This window comes from Botrytis porri (genome assembly GCF_014898465.1).
Source record: "Botrytis porri strain MUCL 3234 chromosome Unknown BPOR_007, whole genome shotgun sequence".
Taxonomy (NCBI): domain Eukaryota; kingdom Fungi; phylum Ascomycota; class Leotiomycetes; order Helotiales; family Sclerotiniaceae; genus Botrytis; species Botrytis porri.
Window position 1 is genome coordinate 1,728,252 of NW_024066081.1, and position 25,336 is coordinate 1,753,587.

The 25,336-nt window shown below is 43.3% G+C and overlaps 11 protein-coding genes across 11 annotated transcripts; 8 read left to right on the plus strand and 3 right to left on the minus strand.

The window, feature by feature from the left end:
• Positions 1 to 414: 414 nt before the first annotated feature.
• Positions 415 to 2,746, minus strand: EAF01_005857 (uncharacterized protein). Its single transcript, XM_038914111.1, has 4 exons — positions 2,210 to 2,746; positions 1,350 to 2,052; positions 1,080 to 1,280; positions 415 to 970 (listed from the first exon to the last, which is right to left on the minus strand). Exons 1-4 carry the CDS (start codon positions 2,503 to 2,505, stop codon positions 635 to 637), a joined length of 1,536 nt encoding a protein of 511 aa, XP_038770560.1. The 5' UTR covers positions 2,506 to 2,746; the 3' UTR covers positions 415 to 634.
• A 944-nt stretch (positions 2,747 to 3,690) lies between these two features.
• EAF01_005858 (uncharacterized protein) lies at positions 3,691 to 4,179 on the plus strand (the record flags this gene model as incomplete). Its single annotated transcript, XM_038914112.1, has 1 exon — positions 3,691 to 4,179. One exon carries the CDS (start codon positions 3,691 to 3,693, stop codon positions 4,177 to 4,179), a length of 489 nt encoding a protein of 162 aa, XP_038770561.1.
• A 581-nt stretch (positions 4,180 to 4,760) lies between these two features.
• On the plus strand, positions 4,761 to 6,512 carry EAF01_005859 (uncharacterized protein; the record flags this gene model as incomplete). The annotated part of the gene is made up of 3 exons (XM_038914113.1): positions 4,761 to 4,910; positions 4,959 to 5,198; positions 5,258 to 6,512. The coding sequence occupies 3 exons, from the start codon at positions 4,761 to 4,763 to the stop codon at positions 6,338 to 6,340; spliced, it is 1,473 nt and encodes a 490-aa protein (XP_038770562.1). The 3' UTR covers positions 6,341 to 6,512.
• Positions 6,513 to 6,975: 463 nt separating this feature from the next.
• EAF01_005860 (uncharacterized protein) lies at positions 6,976 to 7,667 on the minus strand (the record flags this gene model as incomplete). The annotated part of the gene is made up of 2 exons (XM_038914114.1): positions 7,393 to 7,667; positions 6,976 to 7,173 (listed from the first exon to the last, which is right to left on the minus strand). Exons 1-2 carry the CDS (start codon positions 7,444 to 7,446, stop codon positions 6,976 to 6,978), a joined length of 252 nt encoding a protein of 83 aa, XP_038770563.1. The 5' UTR covers positions 7,447 to 7,667.
• A 951-nt stretch (positions 7,668 to 8,618) lies between these two features.
• On the minus strand, positions 8,619 to 10,178 carry EAF01_005861 (uncharacterized protein; the record flags this gene model as incomplete). Its single annotated transcript, XM_038914115.1, has 1 exon — positions 8,619 to 10,178. The coding sequence occupies one exon, from the start codon at positions 10,176 to 10,178 to the stop codon at positions 8,619 to 8,621; it is 1,560 nt and encodes a 519-aa protein (XP_038770564.1).
• A 1,539-nt stretch (positions 10,179 to 11,717) lies between these two features.
• On the plus strand, positions 11,718 to 13,495 carry EAF01_005862 (uncharacterized protein; the record flags this gene model as incomplete). The annotated part of the gene is made up of 9 exons (XM_038914116.1): positions 11,718 to 12,067; positions 12,130 to 12,211; positions 12,275 to 12,297; positions 12,354 to 12,372; positions 12,435 to 12,522; positions 12,659 to 12,696; positions 12,746 to 12,806; positions 12,855 to 13,406; positions 13,453 to 13,495. The coding sequence occupies exons 1-9, from the start codon at positions 12,005 to 12,007 to the stop codon at positions 13,493 to 13,495; spliced, it is 969 nt and encodes a 322-aa protein (XP_038770565.1). The 5' UTR covers positions 11,718 to 12,004.
• A 2,190-nt stretch (positions 13,496 to 15,685) lies between these two features.
• On the plus strand, positions 15,686 to 16,667 carry EAF01_005863 (uncharacterized protein; the record flags this gene model as incomplete). Its single annotated transcript, XM_038914117.1, has 3 exons — positions 15,686 to 15,818; positions 15,872 to 16,342; positions 16,402 to 16,667. 3 exons carry the CDS (start codon positions 15,686 to 15,688, stop codon positions 16,665 to 16,667), a joined length of 870 nt encoding a protein of 289 aa, XP_038770566.1.
• A 524-nt stretch (positions 16,668 to 17,191) lies between these two features.
• On the plus strand, positions 17,192 to 18,374 carry EAF01_005864 (uncharacterized protein; the record flags this gene model as incomplete). Its single annotated transcript, XM_038914118.1, has 2 exons — positions 17,192 to 17,476; positions 17,532 to 18,374. 2 exons carry the CDS (start codon positions 17,192 to 17,194, stop codon positions 18,372 to 18,374), a joined length of 1,128 nt encoding a protein of 375 aa, XP_038770567.1.
• A 364-nt stretch (positions 18,375 to 18,738) lies between these two features.
• EAF01_005865 (uncharacterized protein) lies at positions 18,739 to 20,954 on the plus strand. The gene is made up of 7 exons (XM_038914119.1): positions 18,739 to 18,980; positions 19,038 to 19,122; positions 19,183 to 19,202; positions 19,257 to 19,292; positions 19,346 to 19,507; positions 19,555 to 19,880; positions 19,933 to 20,954. Exons 1-7 carry the CDS (start codon positions 18,882 to 18,884, stop codon positions 20,756 to 20,758), a joined length of 1,554 nt encoding a protein of 517 aa, XP_038770568.1. The 5' UTR covers positions 18,739 to 18,881; the 3' UTR covers positions 20,759 to 20,954.
• A 1,435-nt stretch (positions 20,955 to 22,389) lies between these two features.
• On the plus strand, positions 22,390 to 23,784 carry EAF01_005866 (uncharacterized protein; the record flags this gene model as incomplete). Its single annotated transcript, XM_038914120.1, has 3 exons — positions 22,390 to 22,888; positions 22,950 to 23,083; positions 23,152 to 23,784. 3 exons carry the CDS (start codon positions 22,390 to 22,392, stop codon positions 23,782 to 23,784), a joined length of 1,266 nt encoding a protein of 421 aa, XP_038770569.1.
• An 805-nt stretch (positions 23,785 to 24,589) lies between these two features.
• On the plus strand, positions 24,590 to 25,231 carry EAF01_005867 (uncharacterized protein; the record flags this gene model as incomplete). Its single annotated transcript, XM_038914121.1, has 1 exon — positions 24,590 to 25,231. One exon carries the CDS (start codon positions 24,590 to 24,592, stop codon positions 25,229 to 25,231), a length of 642 nt encoding a protein of 213 aa, XP_038770570.1.
• Between the last annotated feature and the right edge of the window lie 105 nt (positions 25,232 to 25,336).

The following is a 25,336-nucleotide window of genomic DNA, read 5'->3' on the forward strand; positions in this document are numbered from 1 at the left end:
AACTTCCTCTCTTTCTCATCCCCACGTTTCAAAAATTCACTTTCCTACAACCTAATCTCCTTCATACGCACATTTCTATTAACTTCAAGCATCAACCCCATATCTCCCCCGTCATCTTACTACCAGACCTCTCATTGTATCTCTCTCCTGTCTCCCCCCTAACCCGAAGAAAAGAACAAAACATCCCAACAGACAAAAGAAGCATCCCAAAACGACCTTCATTGAAATGTGATCACGAGTGCAAATTCAAACGGGGTTGTGTTCCACAGATTTGAATGCCAGGGCGTGGAGTTGGTAGTTGAAGTAGACATTCTTTTTCCAGAGTGGAAGGATGCATATATAATCAATACTTTACAACACCGTTGGTGACTTTGGCACTTCAACATATCCAACACGAAAAGGAAGTAAGATTGAAGAAGAGAAAGAAAGAAAAGCATTATACAAGGAGATAGCAAGGTATTTAGTTACAAAGAATACCTAGTGAATGCATTCAACATGATCTATCGAATGTTTGAAAGCACACTTCCGCACGACTTTTGCTTCAATGCCGTGCACATAATTTCCAAAATTCCCTTCCAAGCTGCAAATAAATAAGAGATAGCCAGTCCCATACCAAACACCCTTTCAACGCAACCTACAAAACAAACCTAAATCCCGGCCAATCATCCCCCCAATTTCCCTCCTCTTCCTTCCTCTCGTCTACATTTTTCCTCTTCCTCTCCTCCTCTTCCCTATACCTATAATCTCTCCCTCCTCTATCTCTAATACCATTTTCTCTCTTCAATCCGAAGAAGAAAACCGTACACATAATTCCACACATGACCAACATTCCCAGAGAGACCCCATATCCTACAGGATATTCTGGCGCTTGGTTGGTTATGAATATATTGGAAGCGACAATGCCGCCGATGTTTCCCACGCCTATTTGAAGAGCGGTGGAAATGGATCGTTTGTAGTGGCCTGCCATATTCTGTTTTGAGGATTAGTAAGTTTTGATTTAATGTGCGAGGCGATGAGAATAGAATAATTGAGGAGAAACCTTAACAAGAAAGGGATTTTCAAGACTTGAAGTAGCATACATTAGCGACCCATGCCCAAGTAACTGGTTGCGTCATATATCCGCCTGTAGTTATAAAGAAACAAGCCATATATTTAACACCGGTCGTAACGTGCGACTGGCAAAGAAGGATCACGTAACCAATGATACCAACCACGACTCCAGCGATTGTGAAGCCGAAGCGGTGCTGAAGATGATCGGTCAGATATGCTATCACAAGACACTGAACGTAGGTTTAGTAAACATTGCATGCGAAAGATATCAAGAGACAAAGAAATGAGAGTCAACGTACCGTCGTTGCAGCCACACAATATATAGGAATAGTTCTGATTTGACTACCAATCGCCGTATATCCCATGTCCTGAATGATTGTCGGAATGAAAAAACTAGTAGCATAACCAGTATTTACAACTCCCATATACATGAATATTCCTGCATAGATCTTCCAATCACCCAATATCCTCTTCAAAGATTCTTTATTCAGCGTGTTAAGCTGCGTATCTTCTCCCATGTCATCTTTCAATCGTCGGATTAAGATTTCCCGTTCGGATGATGTGAGGAAAGATGCAGTTTCTGGCCAATCGACTAGGATACCCAGTAATTTAAAGGAGAGAGCAACAACAATGGTGAGAAGTCCTTCGATTATGAAAATCCAGCGCCAGCCACTATATCCACCAATACCGTCCATATGAGCTAGAGCATATGCAAAGAGACCTCCGAAAGCTCCTGAAAGAATCGAGGCCGCAAAGAAAAGACTAAGGCGCCACTGCAACTCATAACGTTTGTAGTACATGGAAATCAGGTAGACAGCGCCGGGAGAGAAACCAGCCTCAAAGAGCCCGAGAAGAAACCGCAGACCAACCAATGCACTCTGGCTACGCACTAGACCTTGGCAGACTGTTATGATTCCCCAAAGGGTCATTATAATAGTCAACCAAAGTGATGGTGAGAGGCGGCGAAGGATTAGATTGGAGGGAAATTCAAAGAAGATATAGCTTTTCAATTTGGTTAGCGACGATCATTGACGTGGTCACATAATGTGATATTCTTGATTGTTGAAACAATTCGGAAGCTTTATCTTTGGGGGTATTGAGTTCATTTTGACTTTGCAATAATAGGGGTAAATTCGTAAGAGCCAAGATTGGAACTTACGGTGGAAAAAAAATCATGAGCGCAACGTTAAAATCATTCCCCATCATCTTCAACTCCTCAGTCAACCCTTGTATCTTTGCATTACCAATATTGACTCTATCAAGGAAAGCGAGAATGAACAAGATCATGAGTGGAAGAACAACATGGAGATCAAGCTTCCTAAGCAGAGATTTCTCAAATGATGGATCGATCTGCCATGTAGAGACTTCAATTGCAGCCGTATCTACTTCTTTGGCCGTGATCGAAGGCTGTTTTTCAGGTGAAGGAGATATTGGGAAGCTGGATGAGGCAGGCATTGTTGTTGAATGATCAGAGAAAAGTACGAAACATAGTTTTGTGATGAGCAAATTGTGGTTTTTTGTCCTTCATTTAGGCGTATGAATAGCATTTGATGTGCAAGTGGTGACTACACTGGGTAAACGAGAGTGTGACTTTAAATGCTGCCACAATGGACCTTGTGTGGCATTTAGTTCGGTACAAAGATTTGGAAATAACGTTCGATTGGCTAAACATGCATGACTGGAGGTAACATTGTTGATGCGGGGCAACCCTTATGTTAAAGGGTGTATGGAGTGAGACGGGTTCCCCTCGTGTGATAAAATAGCATACCTTTCGATGCAACATACCTTTCGATGCGGTTAGTGATGAATAATGCGAATAAATAGCTTCCGCTGATGAATGACACTTTCATGTTGATCAATGTGACATAAGCTGCAGGCCGCTCTTTTCTTTAGCCCGAACTTACCTTTAGTCAAGATCTTAATTGCTAGGTAAGTTGCCGATTCGTGCTCCTGAGATCGTCTACAGATTAGCCATAGTAATTGGCATTGTTCAACAATGCGCTTGGAGTTCTGCGAGTTTTAAGCATCGAGTAATCCGCATATCCTTATATTGGTATGCGCGATGATGAAGCCGAAGGAAGCGTCTGAATAAGTTTGTTCAGCAATTTGAGCGATTAATTATACTTTTGAACGGGTTAGGTGAGACATAAAGATGTCTCATAGCATTTAAGGTTGGCTGGTCTGGCAATCTGAGGTCGAATATCGAAACGCCCTACAAAGCTGCACAGAACAATGGGTTCTCGCGGCTACTGACAAGAGAGAAGCCAATGAGGCCGCCATTGACGCGCGGGATTATTGAAACACACATAAACAGTGGTTAACGCTAGAAACTCTGTTCTGGCATGCAAGAAGCCTGGACCTTATAGAAGGCTTCCGAATTTCATTCGACTACTAGCCAGTAATGAAAAAGGTTCGAATCATACGAGGTGACGCTGTGGCTGTAAAAGGTACGAACCAGAAGTTTTTGCTCAGCGCTATGGTCGCGACGGGTCCAGTCCATATGTTGGTGAACGCTATTTTTCATGCGGCGGTAAAAAAGTGTATAAAGAAATAAGGAGGTGGTATCACGAAATTCTCACTTCATTCGCATTTTCCATTAGTTGCATTTTAGACTCATCACTTGGGAGTTGTCATACCACGATGGATTCTCCACGAGTACTCAAAACCCGCAACGCAAACATTACCTACCAAATTATGAAGAAGAGCCAACCGTCTGCGTCATCCTCAAAAAGAGGTAGCTCGAAGTCAAAACCTAAACCGCTCGAGAATCTCGAAGCTGCAAAAAGACTGCCCTCAAATACCGGCTTATTCTCTCCAGCTTCATCAGACGGAAACCTCTCAGCCAATGGTTCGGATTCTGAGGATAGCGATGAAGAATTGGTGGAGATTACTTTGCAGCCACAGTCGAAAGCCCATAATCTCGATTTCTATAAGGACAAGATGAAGGACTTGGCCAAGACGTATAAGGAAATCATAAATCGACGTTCTTCCCCAGAGGCACAACGAGCAAGCCCCTCCTTGTCTCGAACCTCCTTTTCCTCAACTTGCTCTTCCAAAAGACACAACCAACGACCTCAAGATGATATGAGTAATGCAAATCTCTTACTTCTTCTCCGGATGGTGGAATGATACTTGGTCAATGTATATTTTCGATAGAACATTTGTACATGTAGAGTGAAAGAGGGATGAGCGTGATTTTGCTGCTTAAGCCACCTGAATCTTCAAGCTCTAAAAGCTTCACGCCCTTCATCTAATATGTTGGATGGTGGGGCTAAACACACTAGACCCATTATAGATAGCGCAGCGATAAGGCGGTGGCAGAAAATATCTCAGGGTCAAGAAAGATGACAGGAGAAAGGTGTAAAATAGAAAAAGGCGATGACATATAAAATGTATATAGTGACAGAACTCACGCCCTTAAAATGCCCTTAGAATGCGGCGTTTGCAGAATTCTATATCAATTGACAATTAACTTAGATAAAATTTCTATTTGCCATGCGGATTACTCCGTAGTAAACTTTTTATCCTTGCATTGCATGATTAGCTCCGATAACGCTTAGATGGTTGACTCTCCCCGGTATCTTTTTTTTATCCTTTGATAGGTATATATATATATATTTATATATTTTCACTACGACTCATTGTTGCTGGGAGTTTGATACAGTTTTCAACACAACGTTCTCCTTTTCTCCCTATTTAAATAAATCATAATGGCTCTTCGACTATCTGCGAAACGGGTGACAGCTGCTTTGAAAGCTGGAAATATATCACCAGTTATCAATGCCTACATGAAAAGAAATGCCTCACAAGCAACGGCCTCTGCTACAAATGTAAGAGATGAATCTAAGCACAATGTTCATGTATGACATGATGTGCCAGTCATTCTCATTCACTAACACCAAATCTAGAGTGAGGCCAATATATCGCATCCAGATCCTTCCCCAAGTTCTCAAACAGCACATCTCGTCGCTGAACAAGCTCCATATATGGTTGCCACCTATGTCCGACCACCACCAATGTTTGTGAAAGGATCCGGATGTCATCTTTGGGATGTGGATAACAGGAAATATTTGGATTTCACAGCGGGTATAGCAGTCAATGCTCTAGGACACTGCGATCCAGAAATCGCAAAGATAATGTTAGAACAGGTAAGTTCTGCCCCTCACTCTCCTTGAAGTGACTCATCTGACCCCATTCACTACATCAGGGAACAACTCTTATGCACACTTCCAACTTGTATCATAATCCGTGGACCGGGGCCCTCTCCAAACTTCTCATTGAGAAGACTCTCGAATCGAATTCAATGCACGATGCCCAAGCTGTCTTCATTTGCAACTCGGGCAGTGAAGCTAATGAAGCTGCCATTAAGTTTGCTAGAAAGACCGGAAAGGTCGTCGATCCATCAGGAGACAAATATGAAGTCGTTTCATTCCAAAACTCTTTCCATGGTCGAACTATGGGGTCATTGTCTGCCACCCCAAACCCAAAATATCAAAAACCATTTTCTCCAATGTTACCTGGATTCAAATATGGAACATATAATGATGTGGATGCTATCAAGGATTTGGTTACGGAGAAGACCTGTGGTGTTATAGTAGAGCCAATTCAAGGAGAAGGTGGTGTCATTGTGGCCACCGAAGAATTTCTTACTGCACTCGCAGCTCGTTGTCGTGAGGTTGGTGCAGTCCTCATTTATGATGAAATTCAATGTGGACTTTCACGAACGGGAACTTTCTGGGCCCATGCTTCATTGCCAAAACCAGCTCATCCAGATATCATTACTACCGCCAAGGCACTCGGAAATGGTTTCCCAATTGGAGCAACAATTGTCAATAAGCATGTAACCGAGAAGATCAAGGTTGGTGATCACGGAACTACATTTGGTGGAAATCCACTAGGATCCAGGATAGCTCATTATATTGTCTCTCGATTGTCTGATACATCCTTACAAAAAGATGTCCTCAAGAAGTCAGAAATATTCAAGAAGCATTTCCAAGCCTTACAATCCAAGTACCCAGAACTTGTCAAAGAAATCAGGGGCAGAGGATTACACTTGGGATTGCAACTTAGTCAAGATCCTACACCTGTTGTCACAGCTGCTCGAGAGAGAGGTTTATTGATTATCACTGCTGGAACCAACACTTTGAGATTTGTACCAAGCTTGAATATCACCGAGCAAGAAATCGAAGAGGGGTTAAGCATTTTGGATGAAGCAATGAGGATCGTTACTTCTCCAGTAGAAGAGCCACAAGGAGCTCAGGTTCATGGAGAAGTAGATTCGCCAAATTAATGATGTATTGACAGTTTATAGTACCAAGTAGATTGCTTGCATAGAGCATAGAACGGCGTTTAGTGGCGTTGAGCGTATACAAAATGGGTTGGGATTTTTATATATACCTACCTACCGATAGCATTTTCTCGCAATGTAATTATATTAATTAAATTCGAGTATATACTGGTGTCATTTGATGGATTTTAATGGCTTTGACACTTTCCCCAGTCGAGGTAAACAATCTCTGCTGTGAACTCATTGTTAAGCCCATAATGTTATTGAGCTTTCACAAATTGCCACTCACATTCATTTTCGAATAGACACCTCATCTCTCGTTCTGTACCATGGGAAAGGCTATTCGTATGGAGACTTTTACATCATTCTTGTATCAAGTACTTTGCTATGAATAAATCACCGGGCTGACAGTATAATGCTGCTATAATCAACCCTCATCGTTGGACGAGAACAGTACTTGTAACTACCAATCCCCATTATTGCTTTCGCAGTACAACAGAGCTTCTAAGTATTATCATGACTGTGAAGTCCCTTGGCTAATAGCAATTCGATATCCACTTCCAACAGATCATTCAAATCCCCTCTCTCGAAACCCTCAATCTACAATTCACCATAACCCAATCTCTCCAATACTATCCTCAACCTCTCCTACAAACCCTCCCCATGCCCGTCAAAACCTCCACCAATTCCTCGTCAACCTCTTTCCACTCCTCACTCTTCAAATATTCTTCTTTGTATGGCTTAACTTCCTCATTTCGAACCCTTTCAAATCCATGGTTGGTATATAAAAGAACACTCGTTTCGTTTGCGAACCGGTTTCCCTTCTGGATAATAATCTATTTAAAATGAGTTTATTCGCTTTTTGAGTTCCTCGTGATAGGATTAGATTGCTGATTTTGAGATGGCGATGAGAGGGAGGTGGAAGGGACTTAGATGGGTGGGTTTGGGTGGGTTTTCTTGCAGTGTTTGTTGGTTTTTGTTTTGTGGTGTGGAAAGCTGGAAAGAGGGGATATTTGTGGTTTGATTGGTGAAGCAAAGACAGAAGGGAAACATACCACAATACGATGCGCACCCCTCCCTTTCCACTGAATCTCCACCCAAACCCACATGTCAAATATCCCTTTGGTATTCACGATGGATCGATCGCTTCTTCACCCCTATCCCCATCCCCATCAGCATCCTCCTCTTCAACAATAATCTGCCAATATCCTCCACCCACAATTTCATCCGAATCGTTACGCTCCGTTACGTATACACGGTGACTATCTTTATCAAGCGAGTAACGAAACCATGAACGGGATGAGGGTGCGTTGATGGTGTCGCGGTGGGCGAGGGGGGTGGGGTGGCAGGGGCGTAGAAGGAGAAGGAGGGTGGAGGGCTATGAGGGGGTGTAGGGAGAGGGGTCATGGTCATGGTCTTGAGAGGGGGACTGTGGAAGGGAGGAAAGGAGGAAGGAAGAGAGAGATGTGTGTCTTATTCCATACTGGGAACATGGGAAAGATATATGTTTTACTTTGTTACTGTTACTATTACTATCCTTCAGATATACATATATATACACGTATTCGCTATCTTTCCATATAAGCAGTACCAGCAAACCAATCAGAAAATTGTAAATTGTAAAGTGTATTATTTTATTTATTGTTAGATTACGTTAGGTATCTAGCAAACGATATTTCGGTTGACTAGGTACAATGTACTAGTGCGATACAGCAGTATTCTAGGTCTAGGAGTCTAGGGGTTTGTTTAGGGTATCTTATCTATATCTGAATCTCTGGATAATTATGGTTAGTGAGTAACTGGTAACTGTTGGGATATTTTTGAGTGTGAGGTTGTGGATTCCTTTATCTTTATCTTTGTAGACTGTTGTTGTTGTTGTTGGTAGGCAGGTATCTTTTTCGAGTATTGGATTGTGGGATGGGTAGGATTTGGATATATGGTGGTACCTACTATACGGTGTGGTAGTGTAGAGACGGTACTGGTGAGTTGGTACGAGGAATGTGCCATGGTACTACAAGAAGAGTCGGTTTTCAATGCATATTCTCATTTCTTGAGTTTGATTTGGGGAACGTCATGCTGATTATATGTTGACGTGGCAATTGTGAACTTTCACGCTGATGTAGACAGCATTTCCCAGTATCCAAAAGTTCACCGATACTTTCCCCATCCCCTTTGCGCCCAAGCCTTATTTCATTAATCATGAGAGTACATATAACCAGAGCCCGCCGATATCCAGGAACCCATATCTCAAGCCAATGCCCAACCCAAACCTCTCAAAATCTTACCCTTCCTCCCAACTCAACAACTGCAACGTCGGAGTATCCAACCAAACTCTCATTCTTTCCCTCGCTCCATACCTCGAGATTTCCTGTTCCCTCCTGCCCGCATGCGGAACCTCGCTTGCTCTTCCTACAACCACATACCTACCATTCCCCTCTTTTCCACTAGCATCCCATCTCAATATTAGTATCGTATCACTATCATCAATTTGGCACATCAGATCACCCGTGGTTGCGTTACCCGGTACATAATGCAGTAAATTTTCACTCAAAATAGATATGCGCACGCGGTTCTCCCTACCCGTTCCTCCAATAATAGGAGTCCAATCAAGACCTTTACGAAACATGATATCAAGATCGCGCCATTTGATCGCTTGTTGGAATTTGCTACTTGCGAAACCTAAGAGTTTGTTTCCGAGGTTGGGGGAACTTAAAGAGGGTTTGTCGCTTGGGCTGGGAAGGTGGTTTGTGATGGGTGAGTTGAGCTCGATGTACGAATTACCTTTTGGGATTGCTCGGCTGTATTTGGCATGCCCGATATGGGAGAGCCGGTATGTGTCTAGATTTTTTGTGAATCCGAATTCGTCCATTTTTTCGTGGATTTGAGCCACTTCTGCGATGATCGTTTCGTGGCCTTGATGGGGTAGAACCCATTCTGTGAGTGGTAGATCGTCAGATGAGGGACTCAACCACGAAATGGTGCCTTCTAGAGTACCACTGAATTTCAGTGTAGCTTTGACCATAGAATTTAGCATTTTCCGTTGCAAATATTCATCTGGTTTTGGCGTCTTTAAAAGCCTATGTAGCGCCGCGGTCGTATGTCTAGCTGTGTAAAATCGCGGTGACTGATGTTCGGAAAAATGATGGCTCAGAACCCTTGAACATATCTCTAGGATCGAGATTCCATAATCGACCGGTATTTCTCGTTTACAGCAGTCATGGGCAAGACTATGTAGTCCAAAAACTTTGTCACGAATATCTTCGCATTGTGCTTCGCTGTATGTAAAGAGGAGCTCAAGAAGTGGATGTGCTTGCTCCCCGTGCGTTTGTCTCTCCCTCCTCTGCCCATGTAAGCGGCATGAGATACTATCCTTGATCTTACAGACCAATCTGTATACTTTCTTGTCTCGAATGGTCAACCAATGTTCAGCAATTTGTTCTAGATTATCACAACATCGCGCGAGATCTTTCCATTCAAAACTGTATTCGCCGCACTGAACCAATATTTCTTTGGCCAGAGTTAACTCTTGGATGATCCAAAGTCGTTTCCAGTATGGGCGATAAAACAACCGACATAATGATTCCAGGGACCGGCTTGGGCTTGAAGGCAAAAGCGAATAGGGTAATCCTGTGGTAGGTAGTTTTTGGTCTGATCGTCCTCCAGACCGACTGAGAGCTTGAAGAGTTCTGATCGCAATGGATGGAACAAATTCCGTCGTGTCGATATTGTGAGCGGAAGAACATTCTACCCCTTCATCAACGCCTATCCAGCAAATCACTCTTGTCGCTTGTTCATAAATCTTGCTCATCTGCCCCTTGATGGTTTCGCTCAAATGTATCATATTGATTGATACCGAGGGCGTCTACCCAAAGAATCCGTTCTGTATGTTCGTTCCTTAATTGATTGAGTGCGGACCAAAGATTGGCTCGAACTAGACACTTCTGCCCATTAATAAAGATCATCCGGCGATCTCGTGGTGAACCCCATTGATACGACAGAGCTTCAGACTGAGGCCTGTCAGTAAAACTTACGCATCTCAATTCGCATTCAACATGCACGTTCAAGGTACGATCTGATTCAATGCGAAATTTTGGAAGGAGATGTACGACTCGTGTTTGGTATTGATCAATCGTCAAAGACCTATACAGGGAAGCATCCATCCTGACATTTTCCTTGTTGCCAAGAGTCAATTAAACAGTCGATGGTATTGTCCACGTACGTGGTCGTGAGTGAAGTTGTTCATATATTGATTGAGCATGAGGCGAACTCAACAGGTACAAGACGGGAAGCAATCAGCATAGTGGCGCTTTACCTTAAATTGGGTGATCGAAGCTGACGGCCCTGCTCACAATCGGAGCTTGAATCCGACTGGAACATGAGATGATGCATTTTGTACAAAGTATCATCCGTGTTGGTAGATGAAGAAAAAAATGAAGGACTTATTCAGGATTTTTTAGTTCTTTATTAACAGTTTTGACGATGGGTATATTCCGTGTCTCCTGGAAGAATTTCATCGTGCAGTAATCCGATAGATGAGTTCTATCTTCATTGAGTTAATCATAGTGGATTAGACGACTTTAATGCGATTAATGCGATTAGATGATTAAATCCTCGTAAAATTGACAGCAATCAGAAGTTTGGGTGCCTCTGATGATTCATATGCAGATAGTTTGAGGCTGCATACATTTGACAATATGCAAGATCTATTAGAGCCTCCATCGTCCTATTTCGTATTACATTCGTGCATACAATTCGAGCATGGCTGATCAAGTTTTGCTACCGGTATATTGCATTAGCCCTAGCGTTAGCCATACATACATAGCATTGGCTAGTTATATGTCTTTGTTAGACGATATATAATAAATTCCACTATTAGTGCCCAACTTTGAGATACTTATTACTCCGTACATGTAATACAGGTTTCACGACATGTATTGGTACTTCGAGCCCCCACAACTCATATAGTGTGAGTGTGCTATGGGCTGGTGGGCTGGTAGACTCGTGGACTGAATTTCTATACCGATACTGTGTCGTAACTCATCGCCAAACAATATTCAGGGCTACAATTCGATCGGTTTAGGAGCACACTACTTGGGCCAGTAATGTATCTAGACTGTCTATACATGACTAGTTTATATCCCCACAGACTCAAACAACGACTCTATCACACAAACATTGGCCCATCTTGAGTTGAGCGTCCGTTGTGCCCACGCCAAGTACCGAATTTGAACCATGGGGTACAAGGAAATACATCCCCGGAACTAGGGTTACGGGAAGTTACGTCTCTCCCTAGACGGCACAAATATTGATTAATATATAGTACAGTACCGATTCTCGATCTCATTTGCAGTGGTCAGTACCGTTGCCAGTCTTACATATTTTTCTCGGTAGCGTTCTAGAACCACAAAAGCTTCAAACTCTATTTCTGCTGCGTGTGTAAAGTGGGAGTAAGAGAAATTAGAATTCGATATTTTCATTTTGGGGATCTTCATCGCTTGCTCCAATCATTGCAAAATTGGCTAGAAATCCCACCTTTGGTAAACATTGTCAACTTCTTAAACTCTTGCATCCACAATATCATTCATACATATCAAGTCTTCCCTCGAAAAAGTTACTTCTGCACGCTGTTTTAGTCATTAATCCGAAATATAGACAAACCTCGCCATCATGTCCGGGTTTGATATTGTGGTTACAGAAACGACGGCCGTTGAGCTAGAAGTTGATCCCGCAGTTCGTGGCCTACGGATTTATTCAGCTACATAATGTATGCAGGTCATACTAATGCTTTCAAGGTTGCCGATACATATTACTCCGATAGTGAAGAAGAATATGGCGCGGATACGACGAGGACGTTTCATGAAGATAAAGATACAAGTAAGTCCTGTGTCTTATTCTCCGTACATAGCACGATGCAGGATATTAACGCAACCCTCGTAGAATATAAATTACCTATCGATAAGGTAAGAGTTGTGCTCCAACTCGAAGAATGTCCTGGCTGAAAGATGTACTCTTCTAGTTCGAACAAGATAGATTAGGTGAGTAACTTCTGATCATCCATGAGGGTCTGTTTTGTTGTATAGAAGCTCACTTTGACCAGATCTTCAGCACCAGATGCTGAAAGTTATGATGGATGAGAAAATATACTTAGCACCTATAAATTCGGAAGAGATGAAGCATGTCCTAGAGTTAGTAAAGCCCATCATTTTTCAATCCCGTGATGCCCATCACCCCGCCTATGATTGTGTCTTGCTACACTCGGATACATCATCGGGGGGCTCTCCATCTTAAAACTATGAATTACAATTACTGACTTCTGCTTAGTGTTGGGACTGGACATGGGATTTGGGCAGTGGAATTTGGTAAGTAGTGTCAAGCTTGATTGCCAGAATTCAAAATTAACCAGAACAGCTACTGAGTTCCCAAATGCGCAAGTCATTGGAACCGACCTTAGCCCTTCGACACGTGAGAGGTAAGTTCATACTTCAACACTAGTGAGGCTTGGCTGAGTATATGACAGTAAACCCGAAAATTGCAAATTTGTTGTTGCTGATGCCGAGGAAACATGGGATTTTCCACACAAATTTGACTTCATTCACATGCGTGATCTGATGATGTGTTTCAGTGACCAGAAAGAGGTCTTCAGGTCGGCTTATAATGCCCTTGAGCCTGGCGGTTATTTCCAGATTCTTGATGCGAAACTGCCGCTAGATGCCATTGACGACTCAATGGAAAACAGTGCAATTACCAAATGGTTCGAAGCATGTGTTGAAGCGGCCGAGGCCGGCAATAGACCTTGGACTAACATTTCAAAATACATGGAGTGGTTGGAAGATATTGGGTTCGAAGAGGTAACAGAGACAATCTACCACAATCCGATAAATGATTGGCCGATAGGGGCAAAAGAGAAGAGAATCGGTGTAATGATGCAAAAGGACATAAAGCGATGGTTGTATTCAACCACGCGGACTTTGGTAGAGGGATCAAATATGAATGAGGCAGAGGTCAAGGAATTACTTTCCAGCGCAAAGGAATCTGGGAGGAACAGGAATGTTCACGCATATATTCCTATGTGAGTTCTAGTCTTCACATAAATCATGCCATGCTAATCTTTGTAGTTATGTTGTATGGGGTAGAAAGCCCTTCCCGAGCGAAACATGAACAATCACGGGACTTCTTTCTGGGGGAAATGGGCCATGGGTGGGAATTCTCAAAAGCGCATGAAGACGGATTTATTCTTCATACTCCTTTATACCAGCACTAGGATATCTGATTGGTTCTACATTACGATACCAAAAATACACTATTTATTTATTAGATTCTGTTTCTCTACGTCAAATTGAACCTATGTGTCCTGTTTGACAGAATTGCCGCGATGTGTATCATCGTACGACGGTTGTGTCGCCAACGCGTCTACGGTGATACCAACCGATAACGTTGTGGGTGATCTATTCCTTCAATATAGCCTTGCACGATCGAAATCGCAATCATTGAAGAGGAGCGACAGGCACCAGTTAAGACTTCCCCGAGTAATCGGGCTAAAGCTCGCTTTTACGAGACGCGTCAGCCAGATTTCACAATATATCAAGAGCCATCAGTTATACGAAGTTTCAACAACACACTACTTCAAAGTTTGGAAATGAAACGATTTACACGTCGTCTAACTGTCATAAACACAGCTTCAGATGCCCAGGAATCCGCTTGAATGTCCTCCAAGACACACGTCACGTGGTAATTCCCACCGCCCAGCATCGCCGAGCATTGCCAAGTTCAAATACGGAAGAGCACAAAGTCAACGGAATGAAAGAAGTTTTCTGATTACCTAGAGCTTACAGCCTTCTAGAAGACGAAAGCGCGAATCCCGTCGCGTGCATAGTACTTAGCTCCCGGAGCGCAGGGCCGTGCTAATGGACGTGGACGTGGGCTCGGATCATTCAAGACTACGGAGCATTTAGGTGCTGATGACACGAGCACACGGAGCCCGATATATCACGATTCGAGCTCTTTGGCTTTGCATCTACCTATACCATGTTCATAGACTAAGTTAGACAGTCGGAGCCTTCATATTTTGTGTTGAACCACAACCTCTGGTATCGAAAGATCGAAGATGATGGACATGAGTTTTGAGGAATTGCAGCTATTGATGAAAGTCTAGAATAGAGGAGCTCGACGATTCCCTCATTTCAACTTGCAAATAAACATGATGGAATATAGCATCGCAAGAAAAATAGTTCCAAATCACAACAAACATCATCAAAATTGCCATCTCATGAAACATACCTCTTCTATTTCCTCTCTTTCTCTTTCGGTTTCGGTCTTCGCGTTTGACAAACAATCCGAGTCGTGTGTATCCGAGTAGTGTATAGTGCGTGGTGCTTGTCATAACTTCAATTGATCGGACAACCCCACAGGATGGTGTGGGCGTTTGACCCAAACCAAGCCATTTGAATTTTGAAGAGCCAAAGAGAAGGTCTTGATGCATGAAACATTGATTAGCTTGATTATTGGATAATAGATATGGGGATGGACGCATGCACGGACTATGATCGTCCCCCGCTAACTTCTATCTTTGACCCTACTGGAAAAATGGAGTTTTATTTTGTTTTTATTCAGTACACGATATTGACAGTTGTATACTCTTTTCTAGTCTACAGATAGTCAGTCTATGGGTATCCAATAACCAAATTATCTTGTTCGCATTGATGAAGGGGCGTTTGCAAGGTAACCGAGGTTCGATGTGCAATATGGAAAAGCCGAGCTGATTACATCTTGTATCATCACTTCCCCAGCGACAATATGCCATGGCTGTATGATTGAAATCTCACCTCACCATCTATCAATTCGAGGCTGGAAGTCCGTAAACTACTTCACTATTTCGGTATAGCGGCACAACATCTGATCTCGGATCCGCTACATCAGCCGCAAAACCATCCAAACTTTGACACTACAAGCCATACCATTCTTCGCATCGCATATGTATCAGCACGTCCAGCACGATCATCGCTGTTCTACGGACACTTTGTAATATGCAGGAAATTATAGTCTTATTCGCAAGCTCGCTTCTCACGGACTTTGAATAGAGCGAGATCAGATATGGAAAGTGACAATCCTTGTGTTTGCGCATTGAGGTGACGGCTTACCTTAGGTCTGCTTTGACTTCACTTGACTTGTTTTGCTGATATTTTTACCTGCACGAAAATGATATATAGAGACCGTAAATTCTCAGGAAGTAGTTGTTTTATTGTCATCATTTTTACTTCATTGTCTTCTTCTTTAATCTTGCAATACTCTTAACACCCATTTCATTCACATACTTTTTTACAAACCCAACCTCCCAAAACACCAATCAAAATGTCTGCTACAAACGGATCAAACGGAGCCACCAATGGCACTAAGGAGAAGGTTGACTACACCAAGGTTTCAGGACCTCTCGGTATCGAGAGTGCCAGCTTGAAGGGCAAAGTTGCTTTGGTTACTGGATCAGGTATGTGATCTTTGCTTTTCCTTCTCGAATTCTATTCTAACATTACAAACCAGGTCGTGGTATCGGTGCCGAAATGGCCTGTGAGCTCGGTCGCCGCGGTGCAAAGGTCATCGTAAACTACGCCAACTCCGATGCCGCTGCCCAAGAAGTCGTCAACACTATCAAGAAGGCCGGTTCCGAGGCAGTTGCCCTCCAAGGAAATGTTTCCATCGTCTCTGATATCATCAAACTTTTTGCTCAAGCCAAGAAGCAATGGGGTAAACTCGACATTGTTTGCTCCAACTCTGGTGTCGTTACCTTTGGGCATATCAAGGATGTTACTGAGGAGGAATACGATCGTGTCATGAACATCAACACCAGAGGTCAATTCTTCGTTGCCAGAGAGGCTTACAAGAATTTGGAGGTTGGAGGTCGTTTGATCATGATGGGTTCCATCACTGGTCAAGCTAAGGGTGTTCCTCAACACACTGTCTACTCTGGTTCCAAGGGTGCTATTGAGACTTTCGTCCGCTGCATGGCTATTGGTATGTCTATCTTTTGTCTCTTCTTCCATACACCAAGCACCGTACTAACAATCCTTCAGACTTTGGTGACAAGAAGATTACCGTCAACTGCATTGCACCAGGTGGAATCCGTACCGACATGTACCACAAAGTTTGCCGTGAATATATTCCCAACGGTGCCAGCCTTAGTGATGATGAAGTCGATGAATATGCCGCTACCTGGTCGCCACTCCACAGAGTCGGTCTTCCCATCGATATTGCGAGAGTTGTTTGCTTCTTGGCGAGTCAAGATGGTGAGTGGGTTAATGGAAAGGTTATCGGTATCGATGGTGCGGCTATGATGTAATGGGTGATTGGATAAATTTTTGGGGGAGTTTCTTGAGATACTTTGAAGCGTTTAGCTATAGTTAATGAATATGGGAAATGGAAAATAGAACTTTTATACCTTTTTAAAATTGATATCACTCGCTGTTGTACATGTTATGTGTGAATCAAAACGAGAGACATCCGGTACTGAGCTCGTCTGATAGCAGATCTAATGAAGGGGGATCAAACATCCCAAAGTCGAGGATAATTCACGTCTGCGTACATTATTCGTCAATAGAGAGGCCATTCCATATTGCAATGAAAATACGAGTAATGTTAGAATCAAAAGGTGCTCGGGGGACTGGACGGTTATTCACGGAATATTATGGGGGGTGAAATGTCAGGCGTCTCTTCACTATTGGCTGTTCCATACCAGAAGGCAGGCGGCTAAACATCGGCCCATGTATTGAGCTCTCCCCGCACAATTCCCCAGATGAACCATCAAGCTCTACTTCAAAAACAGAACCTGTAATAAGTAAATTGAACAATGCAACTTTATTCATGATGTTATCACGGCGCATATTTCAACGCCGAAATGCTAGCTTAAAGCTTCATCAATTGCGACGTCTCGCAACAGCAGTCGATCCTCTGGTAGGTGAAACAAATGGGAATCAACAACATGGTGACAATCGGGTAAAATTAGTGGAAGTTGGACCCAGAGATGGTTTACAGAATGAGAAAACAATTATACCTTTGGCGACGAAAATAAGCTTGATTGAAAAGCTTGCAAAGACGGGTTTGCAGGATATTGAAGCTGGTTCTTTCGTTGCGCCGAAATGGGTGCCACAAGTAAGCTGAGTCCTGAAAGCTAGATCAACGGTAACTGACTGTAGGATTTTGGCAGATGGCAGATGCGAGTGAGATTCTCGAGCATGTTCTCCAAAAGCATAATCAATCGACCGGTCCACTCAGATACTCTTTCCTGGCACCCAATAGGAAGGGTCTTGATAAAGCCCTGAATATTCTGTCTCAAAATCGAGATGCATACAATACTGCCGATGTTCCTCTTGATGATGGTCAGGAGGATCTCAAGTCGTCTCCCAATAAGCCATATATCGAGATGGCCGTTTTCGCAGCAGCAACCGAGTCTTTTTCACAAAGGAATCTTAATTGTGACATCGCTACATCATTAAAACGATTTGAAGAAGTCATACAAGGTGCAAAGGCAGCTGGAATGCGAGTTCGCGCCTACATATCAGTCGTTCTGGGTTGTCCGTTCGAAGGCGATAATGTAGATCCCCACCGAGTGGCGGAAATAGCGACAGAATTATTAGAAATGGGAGCGGATGAGATTGATCTTGGAGATACAACTGGAATGGGTACAGGACCTAAGACTCAAAAACTTTTACGTACCATGCAATCAGCGGGAATATTGAATGAAGATATCGCGATGCACTTTCATGACACATATGGACAGGCGTTGATCAACACAGTTGTGAGCTTGGAGCATGGTATCAGAACTTTCGATAGTAGTGTTGGGGGGCTAGGCGGGTGTCCGTATAGTCCTGGGGCCACTGGAAATGTAGCCACGGAAGATATGGTGTACTTATTAGAGAGTATGGGGATGCAGACTGGTGTTGATTTAGATGCATTGGCTGATATCGGACAATGGATTACTGGGGAAATCGGGAAGCCGAATGCAAGTAGTGTCGGGAAGGCAGTGATTGGGGCAAGAAGTCGTAAATGATGTTCATAACTAACGCGGTGGGTACATTCAGAGGGTTCAAATCCTTCCATGACAAATTGAGATGGGAGGACTGGCGTTCGGTGGGAATTGGGAAAAACGGAGCAAGATTGTGAATAGTGCCTGCATAGCATTGCTTACTGCCATACCACTTCCTGAGTGATATGACGACCTCAGATGAATATACATAGCCTTTACTGCGTACTTTAAACTGCTTTTTCATTGATACCTTAAACCAAATGAAGAGAGAACTTGGCACTTCGGCTTGCCGCCAGGAGCGATCTAATCACGTGATATTAGTCGAATTGGTCGCTTATCGCAATTGCCTCGATTCAAACAAGCTAAGCTCCACTTTGAAGCATCTCAAGCTCTCCAACCTCTCAAACAAACCAAGCTCGTCATCTACGAAACCAACGAGCATAACCATCGCTGGAGCTTCTTATGAGCGGAAGCATATCTCTTTAATTTCTCTTTTCACAACTCGAATAAATCGCACGCCAAATCGCCACAATGGGAGATCCAAGAGAGTCGTCGTCGTACAGTGTTACGCCTCGAATCAGGTATAACACTATCGGTGGTATCAATGGTCCCTTGGTTATTTTGGAGAATGTGAGTGTGGAGGACGATGGCTATGGGATTCTTGAGTGTGTTCTGATAATGTCGCAGGTCAAATTCCCAAGATACAATGAGATTGTTAGCTTGACGCTACCTGATGGCACGCAGAGGTCAGGACAAGTGTTGGAAGCTAGAGGTATGTGGTACTTGTGCCATTGATCATTTTGATCTACTGGCTAATTCTATAAATCTACAGGTGATCGAGCAGTTGTCCAAGTACAAAATTGAGAATCCGACGTAAACCAACAGTTTAAACTAATCAGCGGCTAGGTTTTCGAGGGCACTCACGGTATCGATGTGAAGAAGGTATGGCAATGTTCTTGAGGCCATATCTGCGACTATTGCTAATGATTTGATAGTCTACTGTCGAATTCACAGGACACAGTCTGAAACTCGGTGTTTCGGAGGACATGTTGGGTCGAATCTTCGATGGATCTGGAAGAGCGATTGATAAGGGACCAAAGGTGTTGGCGGAAGATTATTTGGACATTAACGGAAGTCCTATCAACCCATATTCAAGAGTATGTCTAGCAGGTTGTATTTCGCATTCTTGGCTGATCTATATTAGGTTTACCCCGAAGAAATGATTTCAACTGGTATCTCTGCTATCGATACAATGAACTCCATTGCTCGTGGACAAAAGATCCCTATTTTCTCTGCTGCTGGTTTACCACATAACGAAATCGCGGCTCAAATTTGTAGACAAGCTGGTTTGGTTCAGAAACAAGGTGTCACAAACAAAGGCACACATGATGGACATGAGGAGAACTTCTCCATTGTTTTCGCAGCTATGGGTGTCAACTTGGAAACTGCACGTTTCTTCACCCGGGATTTCGAAGAGAACGGAAGTCTTGAGCGTGTCACTCTCTTCTTGAATTTGGCTAACGATCCTACGTAAGTGCCATATTATTCTGTCACTGTAGGCCACCAGACTAATGTTTCATAGGATTGAACGTATCATTACTCCTCGTCTTGCCCTTACCACCGCCGAATACTACGCCTACCAATTGGAGAAGCATTGTTTGGTTATTCTTACTGATTTGACCGCATACTGTGATGCCCTTCGTGAGGTTTCAGCTGCTCGTGAAGAAGTACCCGGTCGTCGTGGATACCCAGGTTACATGTACACGGATTTGTCCACCATCTATGAACGTGCCGGCCGTGTCCAAGGTCGAAACGGATCCATTACTCAAATTCCTATCTTGACTATGCCTAACGACGATATTACTCACCCAATTCCCGATTTGACTGGTTATATTACTGAGGGACAAATTTTCATCGATCGTCAATTGCACAACCGTGGTATTTACCCACCTATCAACGTTTTGCCATCGCTCTCGCGTCTTATGAAGTCTGCCATCGGAGAGAAGCTCACTAGAAAGGATCATGGTGATGTTTCTAACCAGTTGTACGCTAAATATGCCATTGGTCGTGACGCAGCATCAATGAAGGCTGTTGTTGGTGAAGAGGCCTTGTCTTCAGAAGATAAACTATCTTTGGAGTTTTTGGAGAAGTTCGAACGTACTTTCATTTCACAATCTGCCTACGAATCCAGAACCATCTATGAATCTCTCGATCAAGCATGGAGTTTACTCCGCATTTACCCCAAGGAATTGCTCAACCGTATCCCACAAAAGGTTTTGGCTGAGTTTTACCAACGATCTGCAACTGACCGTAAGGGCAAGGGACGTGCTGGCAACAAGGACACGAAGGACAACAGTGAGGAAAGAAAGGCGAAGGATGCGCAAGAGGAGAATTTGATTGATGCATGAGCATAAACATGCTGGGTGGTGATGCGTAGTGGAGAGTTAGTTCTAGAAGTGTGTAGGAGCGTGTTTAGTCTTGTCAAATATATCTCTCGGGAATCCTTTGCTTTGAATGGAGCGCGCTTGTGTAAATATTATGAAGAATGGTAATCGAAGCGGTGGATTACAAGGAATCTTTGAAACAAGAGTCCATTTTGCTATGTGCATATTTGATGTAGAATTTACTGCGGGTGCTATTGTAACTAAAGCTCACTCGTCTCGTCCATTATTCCAATTATAAGGTAAGCTGGTGTGGTACGACGCTCATGCGATACAACATCAATAACAACCTTGTATATGAACGCATACCTGCATATCTAGGAACATAACATATGGGGTGCAAATTGTTGGATCGCGTTGGCCTATCGGTCAGAAGATTTTCCGTGGAGAGTAGAAATGAAATATGGGTAGTTTATGCGCGCGAATGGTACAGGGGAAGAGATGCGGAGATACAAGCTTCAGGTCAATAATATACCAACGGATATGTCAACAGAATGCTGGCCATTCAGATATACGGATGAAAGCTTCTCTATAATCTACTTGTATTATTGGTAGCTGGCGTGATCTGGGGTCCCCAGTATCGCGATACAAGGTTGGGCAAACCCCGCATTCTTTAGTGCCGAGGATGGCCAGTAAGCAGTACAAAGATGGCGGGAGGAAGTTTAAACGCACCACTCACAATCTTGGAATTGGGACGTCATGGAAACTTAGAATTGGGATGAGCAGGGACGAGGAGAAGGAGTCAAGCTTTTACGTGAGGATTTCATGGTAAGCCAAGGATTGTACCTGGAATTCATTTATATGGCTAAATAGGAACTTGTTTATGTATTGATATTTCGGGATCCGGGGAAAGGTTTTATAGCAGCAGGCTGGGAACTTCGGAGAGAGGAAAGTTTAAACGGTTAGTCCTACGTCTGTCTTTTGACCGACCAGCTGCAGTACAAGGTGAGCGATTATATCCCCGCATCATTTGGTCGGAGGAAATGGTGAATTAACGAATTGAATGAGTGGAAGAGGTGGATTGTCTGGGATTAGCTTTCACTGCATGCTAGTGTATGGAGAAATATGTAGTATTATGGACAGGTAGACGTAGATGTACCTAGGTAGTTAGATGCATGCGGGGCAGTTACCATATAGCTGGGGTATCAATGCGATATAAGAGTTGTAGTTCCCCCTCGTATTTCGGGATGAGCTGTTAAAACTTTTGCTTTGTTGATTGTTCGTGGATTGACGTGTGATTCTAGTACGACGAGGCAACGCTACGAGAAAGGATCCTGTGCACAGTCGACGTTGGGTCAATTGAGGATTTCATCAACTGGAAGCTTCTTTGATCATTCACTCTTAAGATAGCCGGATGACTGGATGATCATTATACCCCAGAAACCCCGACTTTTATATTCACTGTGGAGACGGCGATCTACGGCTTAATCGATATAGTCTTGTATCCTTAAAACCTCTCCCCCCGAAAACAACATCGTCTTTTTCATCACCAACGTTACCCCTTCATCGCAGCGACACCGCTTCGGATCTTTTACTTCCACATCCAATTGAACATTTGTTTCCCAGTAGAACAGCTCTACAATATGATGTCAATCAAAATGATATCGACAGTGCTCTTTGGCGCGCTAGCAGGCCTGACTGCAGCTCAATCTCCCGGACAATCTTACACCGGAGTAGCTGGAAATAGCACTATCGCGGGGTCTTCCCTCGGTCCCGACGCCAATGGCAAATATGAGCTCTCTGCTCCGGGTATCCGTGCAAACTTCATTGCCTATGGTGCATCCATCTCCAATCTCTTCATCAACGATACCTCGGGTATCGAACGTGATATCGTCGGAGGTTTCGATAATGCGAGCTATTATGGAGTAGATAGACAACATCCTCATTTTGGTGGTGTACCGGGAAGATACGCAAATCGTATCAAGAACTCGAGTTTTGTTATTGATGGAGAGACATATAATGTGTTGCCGAATGAAAATCCGACAGCGGATAACCCGGCGGGAGTTGATACGCTGCATGGTGGTCCAGATGGTTGGGATTGGAGAAATTGGACTGTGGTTGCTCATACCACGAGTTCCATTACTTTTAGTTTGACGGGTAAGTTTGTGTATAATTTTGGGTTTCTGATTTACATACTTGCTAATGTTGAGAATCACAGATCCAGATGGAGAACAAGGATTTCCAGGAGAGGTTGTTAGTTATGTCACGTACACTTTGACTAATATGACCTGGTCATTCAAGATGATTGCTATTGCTACCACCAAGAAGACTCCTATTATGTTGAGTTCGCACGTATGTAGTTCATTTCTGTTCCAAACTATTTTGTTGTTTTCTTTGACGAATGACTAACATATCAACAGACATACTGGAACCTCGATGGCTTCGCCAACAACGAGACAGCTACTGCTCTCAACCACTCTCTATATCTACCATACGGTGGACAACGTATTGGTACAGACAGTATCCTCATCCCAACTGGAGACATCATCGCAAATCAACCCCAATCACTCAACGATTTCTGGAGCACTCCAAAACAAATCGGAGCCAACTTTTCCAACCCAGATTTACTAGGTAACTGTGGCGCAAACTGTACCGGCTATGACACAGCCTATATTACCAACCGTGATCCACCCACTCGTTCTGCATGGCACACATCCCCCGTTGCACGTCTCCGTTCCGCTTGGTCCGGTATCCAAGTCGATGTCTACAGCGACCAAGACGCTTTCCAAGTATATTCCTGCGGAGGACAAAACGGATCCATGGCTCTTAAAGAAACTCAAGGACTTTTCAATGTCTCAGATAGGCCACGTACAATCCAGCAATATGGATGTGTAGTCATGGAAGTCGAGGACTGGATTGATGGAATCAATCAACCTGAATGGGGTAGAAAACAAATCTGGGGTCCGGAAGATGGCCCATATGTTTTGGAGGCGAAGTACAAGTTTAGTTTGAACAGCACAGATGTAGGATTGTTGGGTGAGGGATCGGGTTAATGAGTTTGATGATATTTTGTTTCCACGGGGTTGATCTTTGCGCTGGTAATTCTGATGATTGGGTTTCGGTGGGGAGTAATAGTAATTTAAAGTCTACCTAGTACTTAATGAACAAACCCAATTCCAGAAGATTATACAATAGCAAGTGGAGCAAATATTACTTCAGAGGTAGAAATGGCATGTCACGAGATAGAACAATGATACCTGCCTTCTCAGTGGAAATGGCCCTCGATAAGTCCAATCAGATCACTCGTCGAACACTAACCCCATTCAGAATAGCGTTGTAAACTCCACGAAGACCTCAACTCAACTACAACTTTTCAACCCTTCTTTACAAACGCACTTTTGACTTGAATTGATATCATATTACGTCTTTATTTGTCCTTTCATGTACTGCGAGTGCGTATGTCGAGATGAAACCAGATTCAGAACAAACAATTTCTCTTGCTCGAACGCAACGCAAGGTTCTGGCACGGCGAGTGTTTGTACTTATCCAAACTGGGATACAACGTGCGAGCAAAGTATAGTCCATGAAGTGTACTTCAATTAGTCTGAAAGTTTGAGTCCACCAATCAAATATTGCTAGTTATGCTCATCAAACGAAAATTAACCAAGAAAAATGGACACTGCTTGGAATTCATCCAATTCCGGTGGAATTTCTTGTTCGGCAAACTTCTGCCTCCTTGTTGAAATTTCCTAACGCGGGTTGGGATCGCAATGTAAAGAAAAGAGAAGTCTTTCTTTCTTTCTTTCTTTCAAGTTCAAGACCTTTGTTCGCTGAATTTTCATTGCTTTGCCATAATGGATGGGCAATATCAATTTCATTATCGATGGCTCTTTAAAAATATCCAAGAGGGAAGCTCGCACTTTAACTTTTCTTCTAGATTCGCGCAAAGATATGGCTGCCAGTGCTCCCAATAGATTTGAGCCGGGAGGCTTCAGAGGTGTAAGGAAACCTCCAACCATTGAAGAGTGGGAGAAATTCTCCAATTTTGAAAAGGATCAGAAACGAGGAGAGGAATGGATAAACCGTGTTTATGGATGGAATATCAATGCGGCCGCCAATGCTTTGCCCGGATTTAGATGGTTGCCGGACAAACTTTTAGGAAAGGGCGTTGCGGTCTTCAAGAAAGGGGTTATGGATAACCATGGTCATAGTGTACGTTACGATAGAGTTGTTGTAAAGCAAGCATCCAGCCCTGAAGCAAAAGCAAGGCTACAAAATGGTGCGTCCATGCTCGATCACGTACGAGGAAAATCTGTTCTCGATGCCGATCATATAATTCTACCGATTAGATCATACGAAGAAGACGCGGGTACTGGTGCAGATGATACCTTCGATCCCGCGTATGTTCACGAGTTTGCCCCGGAAACAGTGGGAAGGACATACGCAACCTACTATGAACAAGGAAACCTCAGTCAGTGGCTAGAGAACAATTTTGGGTAAGTCTTTTGAATTAGTAGTCTTTCCACTCTCTAATCAGTCTTCCTAGCGAACAATATCTTTCAGAGAATGATCTATGGAGCGTCATAGGTTGTATGGCGAATATCT

What these genes read in the sequence shown, in the direction of transcription:
- EAF01_005857 (XM_038914111.1), bottom strand. Translation starts at nt 2,505, where the DNA reads ATGCCTGCCTCATCCAGCTTCCCAATATCTCCTTCACCTGAAAAACAG. An exon ending in CTCATGATTTTTTTTCCACC is followed by an intron (nt 2,053 to 2,209) that starts GTAAGTTCCAAT and finishes CAAATTGAAAAG; the next exon opens with CTATATCTTCTTTGAATTTC. An exon ending in ATTGTGTGGCTGCAACGACG is followed by an intron (nt 1,281 to 1,349) that starts GTACGTTGACTC and finishes ACCTACGTTCAG; the next exon opens with TGTCTTGTGATAGCATATCT.
- EAF01_005865 (XM_038914119.1), top strand. Translation starts at nt 18,882, where the DNA reads ATGGGAGATCCAAGAGAGTCGTCGTCGTACAGTGTTACGCCTCGAATC. An exon ending in CCTTGGTTATTTTGGAGAAT is followed by an intron (nt 18,981 to 19,037) that starts GTGAGTGTGGAG and finishes ATAATGTCGCAG; the next exon opens with GTCAAATTCCCAAGATACAA. An exon ending in ACGGTATCGATGTGAAGAAG is followed by an intron (nt 19,293 to 19,345) that starts GTATGGCAATGT and finishes ATGATTTGATAG; the next exon opens with TCTACTGTCGAATTCACAGG.